At 40.4% G+C, this 14,529-nt stretch overlaps 1 protein-coding gene across 1 annotated transcript in view; it reads left to right on the top strand.

Moving 5' to 3' along the window:
• CDK14 (cyclin dependent kinase 14) overlaps positions 1–14,529 on the top strand; it is a 329,099-nt gene that overhangs the window by 124,663 nt on the left and 189,907 nt on the right. Inside the window, exon 6 of the mRNA XM_074156862.1 lies at positions 2,560–2,654. Within this exon, the coding sequence (XP_074012963.1) occupies positions 2,560–2,654 (95 nt within the window). The remainder of the gene's footprint in view (positions 1–2,559; positions 2,655–14,529) is intronic.

Raw genomic sequence — 14,529 nt, 5'->3', positions numbered from 1 at the left:
TGGATTTCATCCAAAGTTCTATCCCCTTCGAGTGAGAAGTTCCCCAAAAGAGGAGGTGTATTGGTTGTTTGTTCTGAAAGGGGATGTTTCCGGAAAAAAACACCACTGAGTATCATCAGTTCATATTTAATTTTGTTTTTAAAGTATTCCGTGGGGGAAGAAACAGCTTCCCTATTTCAGACAATTTTTTTTATTTTTTTTATTTTTTTCCTGTTTTTCCTGTTTTTCCTGTTTTGCCTTTTTTTTTTTTTTTTTTTTTTTTTAAGCAACAGAGCAGTGTTTTCACAAAGACAGGCAATCTTACCAGTATGAGACCTGATAGAAGAGCACACGGGGTAATTCTCTTACTTTGACCAGATATGCTTGGTTTCTCACAATATAAATGCATCGTGGAATTGCTTCTTATTTCCACAGTGTAAAATTAAAATGATCTTGCTTTCTGTGCTATATTATTTACTGTATTTCACTAGGACTAGTGGAGAAGACAGCCATCTCACTGTGCAGGTGATGTTGTGTAGTTCTTTTAATGCATGGCAGATATTGAATACCGAGGCTGTAGAAGGGGAGAATTGGATATTAGAGAAGATAAATAAGAGTGGGAGAAGGTCTGAAGAGGAAAGACAGTATTTGCAATGGCCTCAGGGTAAGCTGCTTTCAATGTACTGTTTAAGCTTTAATGACCCATATACAGATTTTAGCAACAAAGTCATGGCCAACTAGAGGAATTAAAGGGCTCAGGTGATGGTCTGAATAGCAAAAGCTGACAGAGGTCATAAATCCTGTTAGAGTTCGACACAGGCTCTGCTAGGAGGCAGTTAATGTGTTCCCAGTCTCTTTGTATAGAAGGTCATTTGACAAGGTTTGAGCTGGTAAAAGCTCCATTACTGCGAGTGAAATCTTCTCAGGGCTCCCCCAGGTTAAAACTTCATGTTTCTCACAGAAAGTACCTTTCGGAACAGTTGTTCTGATTACATGTTGTTTGTATCCATATCTTTTTCAGTAGCAATTTTTCAGTGTTATCCTTTAAAAAAACCCAACGCAGCCAAACTCTGAGCTTTTACACCAAGAGATTCTCCAAATTCTAAGATGAGGATCCTATGAAAAATATGTGCGGTCCTTCCTTTGAGAAAAAAGGAAAGATTCCTCTGTGCTGACTCTCTGAGAAGCGTGACTTTTGGAGAGCAGGCCAAAGCAAGCTCTTTTGAAACAATTTCTTCTCACCTCTTTGGTCAGGTTGAAGCGTTGCCTCATTTCTGGTCATGGAGCTTGCTTACATTTTTGCAATCCTGTCATCAAGATATCTGTGATACACTTGCTTTGAAGCTGTTGTGTGGTATTTTCCCCTTTGATATCTACCTTCTGTGTAGTGTGAACTCCGAAGTTTTGCTGCTGAGGATGCTTGTAGAGGAACACTGGTTCAGCCAGATGCCATGGTGCTGTTGTGTTGCTTCCTAGAGTGACTAGCTTGTCAAATCAATTTCTTAAAGACCAGTACGAGAGATGATATGGACTTGCCCCGATTCAAAGCAAGACGGCCTCTGGAGTACCCCTTGGCTGTCCTGTTGAGGGTGCTCCATCCAGCTGAGGTAACAGTGCTGTGGAAGCTCCCTGGCTTCCATTGTGCACAGTAGTGTAGTGAGACACGTTTGATATTTCATTATTTTCTTTGACAAAAGAAGGAAGGTGGCACAAGAAAGGTCCATGTTACTCAATATAGAAATATGCCACTCATTTGCATGTCTTTGTGTCTGTTATTTACGTTGCTGTGGTGACAATCTCAGATGTATGCACGAGATGACAAGGCACCAATGGCAGAATGACATTGCTAACAACACATGACTTGTCAGCATATATTGCTGAAATATGCCATGTGTTGTGGAACATTAGATATGTAGTGTGGTATGAACATTAAATATGCATTATGCTGTAAAAGAAATTTAGTGAAAAAGATCACCTGGAGGTTTGCTGGATGAGTCTTTATTTGTCAGTAGTCTGAAAATATGAGCCAGTGCCATTAAAAAAAATGGTGAGAAAATACCATATATTTATTCTCATGAACGAATACAAATTATTCCATCAAACCTGTGTTACATTTGAAAGAAAGGAGAGTTATTGCCTAAAACACTATTCTTAGGATAGATGTTGCACTTTGTTTAGAAAGCAGCTCTGTTGTGTTGGATAGGAAATACGATGTTTTGAAAAAACACACTTTTATCTGAGACAAAAAAATTGCCTTTGAGTGTAGAAGAGAACTTGGTATCTGGTTGATGAGATGTGAGTGAGTGATTCCTTTAGAGGAGGCTGCGTAAGGAAAGCATCTCTAGCCACACCTCATTTTTGCCTCAAAGTGAGGTTGAGTTTGACCAACAAGGTGGTCAAACACTTAAAATACACTGTATGTGTAGAACTCATGGACACAGAAGATACTAAAGTACAGCTATTGATTGTCATGTTACGAAACTCGACTGTCAAAAAAATAATCCACGTCAATAAAAAAAAGCCAAATAATGTAAAATATTTCAATCCTTTTTAAGATAATGTGTACGTTTTGCTTTTCAGCTTCTCTTTTGAAAGGACTGAAACATGCCAACATTGTGCTGCTTCATGACATCATTCACACCAAGGAGACCTTGACACTTGTGTTTGAATATGTGGTGAGTAAAGTAACTAATGTTTGGGATGTGGTCCAGAATTTGATGGAAAAGTTCTCTTTACCATCAGTGATCTATAGATCAGGCCAGAGTAACTCTTTGCTTACTTCAGGAGAGTGGACGCTGTAAGAGATGATGCTTTTGTAGTGGGGTGGGCTAAATGTGAAAGGCTGGACTAGAGCATATTCAGATATGGAGAAGTGGCTACTAGGGCTTTTATGCTGGACCTTATGTTATGTTCAGTCGACTTTTCAAAACTGGTTCCTTACTTTGCTTCCTAGTTATAGTTTTTTTATTGGAGCTTTTTCTTTACTGATGTGATTGGGTAACTCTAAAATAGGTGAGGGTAATGTGGTTAAGAAGAACAAGACTGAAATGCTTAACAGGTAGTTCCTTCATCAAAAGCACATAGCAAGTTTAAATGGCTTTTGTTGTGACTGGTTTGTGCGTAGTCTCTTCTTACAAGCAATGTCAGTAAAAAAGAAGACTGAAACACGCAATTTAGAATTTTCTTTTTTTTTTTTTTTTTTGCTGTGACTAGTGTTTTACCTACTAATTAAAACTTCAGTTTACATAGTACACAGTGTAATGATCTAACTGTTCAGAGTATTGCTTTCCAAAGTCTTGGGCTTGGCCTCCTAATTAATCTTTTTAGTTTTTCTAAGACAAACGTATGGCATTTATGTAGAACTGCTTCATCATTTAGCTGTGGATTTATGCAATGTACTATCATAATTAACCTTCCAGTTTTCACAGATGGGTCCAAGAATGTGTAATTTAAAAGAAACAAATGAGTTTAGAGAAGGTTAGATTCTCAATGTAATATCTGTTACTGTGTTGTCAGTAAGTGTGTTTATAAAGCACAGTGATTACTAGTTTTATTCTTAGTACGTCTCTGCTTAAGACAGGTAGAATTGTTTTGTGTGTTTCTTGTGAGCATGCCTTAATTTTTACATGATAGTGCAGAGTGTCTTGTCTGGAGAAGCCATTCACTGGGTCTATTTACACAGAAATGCTGCGGTGCAACACGGTGGGTATTCAGCTACAGGAGCCTGCATGCAGTACGTATTTTTTTTACCTCAGGTACAGGAACATTACGAAAAATTTAATTCCTTTTCTTAAAATTGGTGATTCTGCTGCTCCTGACTTATACACTGAAGTAGCATAGGAAAAGCCTTGATATTTAATCTTATGTAACGGTCAGTGTAGACTTATTTGCATAACTTCACATGAATTTTGCAGTCCCTTTTATCAGTGGCTGTATTTAGCTATATTCCTCAGAACTGATTGAGAAATGATATATATAGAATATGTTTCTCCCTAAAATAGATGGTTTTGCCTATTATACTAATGTCAAATTTCTGTATTTGACATTCACTAGTGTTTACAGACTCTGGCTCCCAGTCAGGTGTTACAGTGTGTGGCTGTCCACGAGAAGCATGGGCACAGACTAAGCTTCATGCAGCAGCTCCTTCTCCTGGCTTCACTTAGCTGTTTGTTTTTCAGCAGGGTGCTGTTTGGATCAAGCCTGCTGGTGATTGCACCTTTTTATTCCCCTGGTGTTTGGTAGCTATTGGAACTGTTTCGAGATCTCATTTAGCGGTTTCTAGCAACTGATCCAAGTGGTATTTTAGGATTTTGGTGGGTGGGCAGAGAGTCTCTCAAGGTGGTGTTCAGGAAGAAGGCGGAAGATGCTTTGTTCTCTCCAACCAGCCGAAGGACTGTATCATGCTGATCACAGAATCACCTAGGTTGGAAGGGACCTTTTAAGATCATCTAGTCCAACCAATGAAAAAAAAAAAAAACAAAAAACCAAAAAACCACACACACCCCCCACCACACCACCCAACACTAATCCATATTCCCAAGCACCATGTCAGCTGCTCTCTTGAATACCTCCAGGGATGGTGCCTCAACCACCTCCCTGGGCAGCCCATTCCAATGCCTGATAACCCTTTCAGTAAAGAAATATTTCCTAATATCTAACCTGAACTTCCCCTGGCGTAACTTGAGGCCATTACCCCTTGTCCTATCATCTGTAACTTGGGAGAAGAGACCGACCCCTGCCTCTCTACAGTCTCCTTTCAGGTAGTTGTAGAGAGCGATAAGGTCTCCCCTCAGTCTCCTCTTCCCCAGACTGAACAACCCCAGCTCCCTCAGCCTCTCTTCGTAAGACTTGTGCTCCAGACCCCTCACCAGCTTCGTTGCCCTTCTCTGGACCTGCTCCAGCACCTCAATGTCTTTCCTGTGGTAGGGGGCCCAAAGCTGGACGCAGTACTTGAGGTGGGGTCTCACCAGTGCCGAGTACAGGGGGACGATCACCTCTCGGGTCCTACTCACCACACTGTTCTTGATACAGGCCAGGATGCTGTTGGCCTTTTTGGCCACCTGGGCACACTGCTGGCTCATGTTCAGCCCACAGTCGACCAACACCCCCAGGTCCTTTTCTGCCAGGCAGCTCTCCAGCCATTCTTCCCCAAGCCTGTAGCGCTGCCTGGGGTTGTTGTGACCCAAGTGCAGGACCCGGCTCTTGGCCTTATTGAACCTCATCCCGTTGGTCTCAGCCCATCCAGCCAGCCTGTCTAGATCCCTCTGCAAAGCCTCTCTACCCTCCAGCAGATCAACACTCCCACCCAACTTGGTGTTGTCTGCAAATTTGCTGAGGGTGCATTCGATCCCCTCGTCCAGATCATTGATAAAGATGTTGAAGAGAACCGGCCCCAGTACCGAGCCCTGTGGGACACCACTCGTGACCGGTCGCCAACTGGACTTCACTCCATTCACCACCACTCTCTGGGCCCGGCCCTCCAGCCAGTTTTTAACCCAGCGGAGAGTATACCCATCTAAGCCATGAGCATCCAGTTTCTCCAGCAGAATACTGTGGGACACTGTATCAAAGGCCTTGCTAAAGTCTAGGTAGATAACATCCACAGCCTTTCCTTCATCCACCAAACGAGTCACTTTGTCATAGAAGGAGATCAGGTTTGTCAAGCAGGACCTGCCCCTCGTGAACCCGTGCTGGCTGGGCCTGATCACCTGGGCATCCTTCATGTGTTGCATAATGGCACTCAGGATGATCTGTTCCATCACCTTCCCAGGCACCGAGGTCAGACTGACAGGCCTGTAGTTCCCTGGATCATCCTTCCGACCCTTCTTGTGGATGAGTGTCACATTTGCTAGGCGCCAGTCGGCTGGGACCTCCCCAGTTTGCCACGACTGTTGGTAGATGATGGAAAGTGGCTCTGCAAGCACTTCTGCCAGCTCCCTCAGAACCCTCAGGTGAATCCCATCTGGGCCCATAGACTTGTTTATGTCGAGGTTCTGGAACAAGTCCCTCACCATCTCCCTTAGAATTACGGGGGCTTCATCCTGCTCCCCGCCCCTAACTGCTAGCTCAGGGGTCTGGGTACTTGGGGGACACCCTACTCCACTGCTAAAGACCGAGGCAAAGAAGGCATTCAGTACCTCAGCCTTCTCCTCATCCTTTGTCACTATGTTACCTTCCATATCCAGGAGAGAGTGGAGGTTCTCCCGAGTCCTCCTCTTGCTATTAATATATTTATAGAAATTCTTTTTATTGTTTTTAACATCCAGGGCCAGGTTAAGTTCTAGCTGAGCTTTGGCCTTTCTAATCTTTTCCCTGCATAACTTTACTACACCTTTGTAATCTTCCCAAGTAGCCTGTCCTTTTTTCCAAAGGACATAAACTTTCGTTTTTTCCCTGAGCTGTGACCTTATCTCCTTGTTCAGCCAGGCCAGTCTCTTCCCTCGACAGCTCGCTTTCCTGCGTTCAGGGATGGCCTGCTCCTGCGCTTTTAAGACTTCCTCCTTGAAAAATGTCCAGCCTTCCTGGACTCCTTTGCCCTTCAGGGCTGCCTCCCAAGGGACTCTGTCAAGCAGACTTTTGAAAAGACCAAAGTCTGCCCTCCGGAAGTCCATGATGGCAGTCCTGCTGGTTCCCCTTCTCGCTTCCCTGAGAATCAGAAACTCTATCATTTCATGATCACTGTACCCCAGACGGCCTCCAACTGTTACATCCCCCACAAGTTCCTCTCTGTTTACAAACAGCAGATCAAGTAGTGCTCCTTCCCTAGTTGGCTCACTCACCAGCTGTGTCAGGAAGTTATCCCCGACACACTCCAGGAACCTCCTAGACTGTTCCCTCTCAGCTGTATGGAGTGCCCAGCTGATATCTGGTAGGTTGAAGTCACCCACCAGGACAAGTGCAAGTGATCTCGAGACCCCTGCTAGCTGCTTATAGAACATTTCATCAACCTCTGCATCCTGGTTGAGTGGTCTGTAATAGACTCCCACCACAATATCAGTGATATATCACTGATGCTGTAACTTGCTCCTGTGCCTTGAGATGCAGAATTGCTTAATAAAAGTCTGTTTTCATCGTTAGGTAATGTAAAGTTATATAGGCCAATCAAATGGCTAATGCTATCTGATAACACTTACTGCTTGACACTGTTCGTGCAACTGGAATTGAGTTCTTGTGGGTGTGCATGATAGAGGTTTTAGTTACATGACTGCAGTGACCTTTTTTGTTCCGTTTGTCAAAGAGCTCTTAGTCAGAGGCAAAAATTACAGTTGTCCATTTAAATCTACAAATTTTAGCTGGTTGACTATGCAATCTATCTGTGTAATTGTGGTTACCGAGCTCTATACCTGTAATGTCGGGTTTGCTTTTTCTTTAACAACTGTATATGGTTTAGCTTAGTAATATGAGTGATCTGTACTGAAATCAATAGAAATACTCATGCAATGAAAATTACACGGTGGCATACGTGTTTGAATGACTGAAGACTAACCAAGCTAAAAAGGGTTGAATTTGAGTTACTTCATAAAATGATATCATGGAAGTGATACGCTATTGCCATTAATCACTGTTGGCCATTTCAAACATAGTAAAAACCATTTGAGTGAGATGTCATGACTAAATTAGTGATGAGCGGTTAATGACCAAAGAGTTCTCAGAAAATGGAAACTTTGGGTCACCGTGTTGGTGACGATTCCCTTGGGAAATAAATGCTGATGAAAAGTCTGTGGTTATCAGAGGTGTTTGTTTCAGTTTTCACCCTGATAGAGTAGAATGAAATTTAATTTCATGTAGCACCTTTCATTGCTAAATGCGTTACAGTAGTAAGTTAAAAGCTGAATGCAGAATAGCCTCTGAAAGGAAACGTGGCAGTGATTGAATTCTCTGGGTACCTCAAATTAGGATATATTTTTTTAAATGTGGAAGTCTGATGGATGAAAACATGACACAGCTTTTTAACTTTAACCTTGGTGCTCCCCAGAAACAAGAAAAGTCAATCTTTAAAAATTCTGTCTGACTGCTGAAGACCAGGAGAAGTTCATTCTCAATATAAACATTTTGGTGAATGTGAAACTGTACATTTCTGTGAAAAAGAGCAAGGGAGCTTACTCCTTTTGAATGAAAGAACTTAATTGAAAATAGTTTAGTATATACCTTCTTAGTAGGGCACAATTCCTTTGTATGCTTTGGTAACTCTTACATCCTATGTAACAACATGTAGACCAACAACAATACAGACAGCTATGATTATTGTTGGTCATTCAGGCAGACTGAGAAGGGAGCCGAGAACTCAATTTTGTCGCTGGGTGACTGAGAGCCGTTGCTTGTTACCTGAGGAGTTTTGAGGATGAGCTGCTTGGAATCACCTCTACAAAACCTGAAGGGCTGATAGTCTTTCATGTATGAATGGTAGAGAAAATGGTTTCCAAATAGTTAACTAAATGTTAAACAAGACCTGAAAACAAAAATGTGAATTTTTGACATATTCTTCATATGGGATCTGAGACTGCAGTGACTTCCGAACGAAAAAGGTCACTTCAGCTTTACAGTCCAGCGATGTTCATGTAAGTTTTGTTCCCCTCCTCTCCAGGCTCTTTTCAGGTGTTAGTTTATGCGACCTTGTGCATATGCCAGCTGTAGTGCGAGTGCCACTGATATAGCCGACTGTGCCCAAGGAAATGATGAGTGTTACAGGTGAGATCTCAGACATATTGAGAGATCTTTGAAGAGGGGTTCACAACTATTTGTTATGAAATGGTTATTAGCTGCTACAATTTGTTTCATCACTTGTTTATTTAAAGGAAGATGACTTTATTTAGAAACAATTGCTGAAAGACAATCCTAACCATTACATATTGCTACAGGCTTGGTAGAATGATAATGAGGTTTTTAGTATTATGCATAATTATGTAAGTCTGTTATTATCAATAAATGAACCAGCAACTTGTCCTATTCCTGGCACATAAAAGTGAGCTTGTAAAGCAATACCTTACATTATGCTTTCAATATTTATGAACAAGATTTGAAACAAGAACACCTACATTTGTAATTGGAAGTATGAGTAATGAGAAATATTATTTCTGCCTTAACAGTGAAAAAGCTCCAGACTAATCTAATAGTGTAATTTAAAACCAAGCATTTTCAATTACCTTGCCTATTTTAATCTTTGTATGTTTTTCCTTCTTAAAAATTACTTTCCATTAAAGAAGAATGTTTAATTCTCATTGCTTCATTACAGCAGCCAAAATAGGTTGTTATACAATGAATTGACTTAATAAAGTTCATTAGTTACATATTCCTTCCATTTCCTGTGAGTTTCTTATTTTAATGCTGATTGGAAATTGAGATATATGTTGTTTATCAGAATTCAGAGTTACAGAGGTGGAGTTTCAAAACCTGAGATTTTGAGTTTGTCTTGGGACATCTTAGAAAAGTGTTATGCAAGGAAATGGTCAACAGTCATTACCTAAAAGGATCAAAAATTTTTGCATTGAAAATTTTGAATTTTGAACTTTTTTGAACTTTTGATAATTTGCATTGAACACTATTACTTGTTTCCTGTTTTTATTTATTTTATTAGGGAACATGATGAAACTAAAAGTAGGATAGCATTGCTTGTTTGTGAAAACAAACAAAAAAAGTCACATTATTTTAGTGGATAAGACAGCAGGGAAAACCAGTAAAGTTCCAAAGCTGCTTTTGACCTCTGATAGCTAGGAGTGTTCAGCAGCACTTAATACTAGAGGAAATTGAGGAAACTGGGCACAAGAAGGAAGGAGTGGTCTTGTCAGTTCTTGATTGAGAATGAAACTTATTTGGAGGCTACATTACTTTACTTTGATGTGAGAATGAAATGATGGGGAAGTTTCTTTCGGTTTGAGGTCAAGGTGCTTGTCCAGCTGCAGTGAGCAAGGACTGAAAGCCAGTGAAGCTCCCCAGTCAGTCAGATGCCTCCTGCTACTCTCTTGGCAGACACTCCTGCTTGCCATGAACGTGCTTCGTCCACCCCAGGAAGGAGTGGGTCTGTTGGGGGTTCCCAGCGCAGGAGCAGTTGAATTTAGTAGTTTCCATTTGCTTTGAGCGGAGAAGGAGCCATTTCCCTGTTGGTTAAACCACTGCCTTGTGCTCCAGGCTTGGCCCAAGTTACACTACTTAAATTGTGGTCAGAAAGATGACAGAACAAGGCTGAGGGGAAATAGAGAGATAGGAAACCCCCTGCTATTGAGAAGAGGCAGTAAGGGAATACTGCTCTTGGGAAAGCCTTGTTTTTTGAATTCTAATGAGCAGGTCAGAGACAGGAGCTGCTGATGCCCGAGTGTAGACTGGAAATGCAAACAAAGTCAGCTTTGGGAGGCAGCGATTCAGAAGGGATTTCAAGAGGAAATTGCTTGGTGCTTTGCCGAGAGGTAAAGACTGTGCCAGACATGGGAATCAGCAGGAAAGAAGGAATGAAAAATTGTATTTTAAATAAAAATACTCCTGCTAGACTAATAAGTTTACACTAGTAAGGAGGTCTAGTGGGTGGAGGAGAGATGTTAGTCAGCTTGTCTCATCATCCTGACTTCGCAGGATCTCACAAAGGTTGTGTAGACTTCATATGGAGGGTGCATACTGATGAACAGATGTGTTCATAAGATGAATCAAGATTTGCAATCCAACAGATTGGGAGACTGTGTGTATCTGAATGTCTACTCTTTGTACAATTTACTAATGTTTTTTGTAACCTTACCAGATATTGGTTAGATTTGCAGTGTGCTTTGCACCATTTAATAATTAGCATCTATTATTTATTTGTCATTTTATTAATTATTTAAAAGTGTATTCAGTGTAAGTATTAAAAAAACCCAAAACAATCCCACAACAAAATCAAAGCATAAAAAACATCCAGAGCTGAACTTACAGATGGAACACTGGAGTGTTAGATATTCTACCTACTGACAAATCTCAATTATTTTTTTCCTAAATTACAGATAAAAATTTCAAATGTCATTGTTGTCCTTCAAAAACATATACATGTAGTTAGATGCATATGCCAGAGATAACACTCTACTCAATACAGGGAAGGCCACCACCCAAAATGGTGAATTTGTACACACAAGGAAAACATGAATCAACTGGTGCTCTGAGTGGAGAAAAACAAAAACCAAATAACAAGAATGAGCAAGGATCTAGCATAAAGGCTTCTGAGGAAAAGTCAAAGTAAGTGGGGCTGTTCAGAGTTGGGGGAAAAAAGGGATCAGATGGTTACAAACCTTTAAATATATCATAGAGAAAGACAGTGACCTATTTCCATGTCAATAGGAAAGTGGATAAAAAAGAAAACCTGAAATTTTTGTAAGGCAGAGAAAGATTAAACTATGGGAATGCCTCTTTAACGGTAATGATAGTAAAGCTCTGAAGAAGCTACTGTGGGGTGATGGTTTCTCTAGGACTGGCAGTCTGTAAGAACAGTTTAGACAAATACTCAGCAGAATGACATCATTGGTAGTAGATATAGCTAAGTTGATTATATTTTATTTGTGAGTTCCTTTCTATGTGTAACTTTCTGCATCTTAACTTTTCTCAGTTCAATATGAATACTTGTAGTCTTTTAGTGAAGTTAATACACTGTTGCTTTCCTGTATCACAAACTGAAGAAAAAATACGTCAGTTTATTTTACTAATTCAAACAAATGAAAAAAAAAATCCTTCTAGTTTTAGTATTTTATTTTTTTTAGCAATTGATTATATCTGTTATAGATTTCTGGACAGCTCTACCATCAGTAATATTCTGGCAACATCCCACACATTGCTTATCTTTTAATTTCAGTAGTAAACTCTGTTGTCCAAGTCTCTCTGAGGTGAAGCCTTACAGTATCTCAGCTTGGACTGGAGACTGTCCAATCTAATTAAACTTTTTTTCTCAGGCTCTTTAGTAATGTGGTTTGTAACTGCTGATTAATTACTCTTAAAATAAGAAGCTCTGATTTATTCAGTGCATATTGAAAAAACAAGCAAGCAAACAAACAAACAAAACACGAACCCAAAACCTGGCTTTTTGGAGAGTGATGATTGCTATAATTCTAAATCTTAAAAATGTTTTTTTTTTTTTTTCCTTCCTGAACTAGCAGTATGCAGCTTCGTACTAATTTAATCATATTGATAAAAAATACATCTATGAAACTCTTAAAAACAGGAACTTTGGGTAAGCAGTTCTGGCAGAATAATAGTAATAAAATCCTGGAGTCAGAATACAGAGACCAGTGATGCAGAGATCTTTATAATATGTTTATAGTTTTATGATTTAAAGAATAGTTAAGGAATGGTGAATAAGAGGAATCAAGAATCAAGCTTGAGTAAGAAACAGAGACAGCACTTAAAAAGGCCTATTGTTTTACTACTTTGAGTAAAGAGGATATAATCCATGGAAGCATCATTTTTCCTTTGTGCACCTTGCAGTCTGAACTGCAATTTTCCCTATAAAATTTGTATTAATCTTACGATCATGTTGGGATTAAGAGGCGTGGTAGAAAAATGGTACACTCAGCCAGTGTAAGGAGCGGTCTGGCAGAGGATGCCGAAGCTTTTAGAGAAAGTGTTTGTGCTGCTTTTTTTCTGCCTTGAAGATGGCATTTTTTTGTAGCCCAGCACACCACCGTAGCAAAGGCTGTCGTGCCAGCTCAGCCTGTGTGGATCTGTCTGTGCCACCCGGGGCCAGTGCTGTGCCACGTTAGTGTGCACAGGCAGCACAGTGTGGCTGCGTGTGGATCGTCAGCCTCCTTGCCAGGTGTGTGTGCTGCTCACCTGCCCCAGGAGTGAGTGCCCTCGCCATGAGCTTAGGGTTACCTGCGATGGTCTAATGAGAAACTTTTCGTACCTTCACATTTTTTTGGGGGAGTGGGTATATGTGGATGTAGTGGATATAATGGTCAGCGCTGTGGAAACCTAAGGATTTAGCAAATTAAAGAAAGAAAAAGTGCATGCGCACATCTCTGTGGGCACATATATTAGAACTTGCTCAGCTTGTAAAAATTATCCCAACCCTGTTGACTTTGGGGATTTTATTGCAGTTTATACAAGCTGATGATCTGCTGCTAGGCTTTGTTCACACTAAACAGAAATTCCTGCTGATTTTTGAGATGTCATTCTTCTGTTAAATTAATCTCACTAAATTAAGTGTTCACTGTCTTTTTAAGCTGATTTACTAAGAAAACAAGGCCGATACAATTATTAAGGTAGCCAGAGAATAAGGAAGAGGATAAACTGGTATCTCTGGAAAACTGTTTTTTGTTGAAGATCTCTTAGTTCATTCAGCAGTTCTTCCCACAGCAGTTTGTGTCTCACTTACCAGAGTCACAGACCAGATTTTTCTCTGTGCAATGAACAGAGACTTTGTATCAATAAATAAATATATATTTTCTAATGACAACCAAAAATCAAGACAATTGTGCATTCCTTTTTCTCTCTGGGATTTTCAAGCAAGTTTGTATATTTATTATGTGCTCCCCCATCGCCCAACCTCCTTTACTATGTAGTATTGTTCATGTGTTTTGAAGTATATTTGTCTTTGTTGACTGTGTGAGGGAAATCTAAGGCACTAGAAACAGATGTTAGCAAAATTGTTTGCATTAAAGGTGTCTTGTGGGGTGTTTTTTTTCTCTCCTGGATCCATACTATATACTTTTCCCCTGCTGTTCAGCCCAGCTGGTGCTGGTGCTTTCTGCTGTTGTTCTGGAAGTTGCTTAGGTATCACCCAGAGAGAGCTTGTAGGGTATTTTCTGTTAGCGTGGCTTACAGTCTGTTGGCTCGTAGGGGGAAAAGATTGAATTATAGAGAGGCACAGAAATACATGAAAATGAGAGTCTATGACACTTCTGAAATTACCAGCAACATGAAATTAGTTTAAACTGGGGTGCAGTAATCTGCAGAGTGCTTAGTTTGGAAGAGACGTGCCATTTAAATAGAATTAACTTTTCTTTGTCTTCCTGTCACTTCAAATATTCCTACTGCCTGGGCTTTTATTGGTAAATTATATTATCAGTTTGAGAATTTTTTGGTGACAAAAGGGAAAGTATTTTAGGCAGTAAAACTGCTAGGGCATAAATAATGTGTGCTCTCCTTTGAACAGAGAAGAATGGCTTGCAACAGCCTCGCTGCCTCAGTGGAGCAGTACAATCTGTCTGCTGCAGGATGGCATCGCTGGCAGCCAAATACTCCCATTTTTGTTTTAATGGAAGGATTCTTTCACATTGCTGGTTTTACATGATGGGAATGCAGTTGGAAATGCTTCCTGTTCCATTCACAAGCCCCAGGCTCTCTGTGCATTTCAGCTTCAAAAATGACAGCTGAAACCAATTAAGCAGAATTATGGGACAGCTAAGTCACATGGAGATTTTTCATGACTGAGGAAGAGGAGGGAAAGAGAATGTATTGCATGGGAAGTAGAAGTGACTAATTTAATTAGAAGAGAAAGACAGTCGCGTTATTATTATGGAAAAGGGCTGGCAAAGCGGAGCTCATTTCATGTCACCAGCCGTGTCATTTAAAGGAAATGTCTTGCCCTTTGTCTGAACACAT

Source organism: Numenius arquata, chromosome 12, assembly GCF_964106895.1.
Source record: "Numenius arquata chromosome 12, bNumArq3.hap1.1, whole genome shotgun sequence".
In the NCBI taxonomy this organism is placed as follows: domain Eukaryota; kingdom Metazoa; phylum Chordata; class Aves; order Charadriiformes; family Scolopacidae; genus Numenius; species Numenius arquata.
Note: the sequence above shows the minus strand (reverse complement) of the source record. Positions and strands in the feature narration are given on the sequence as shown.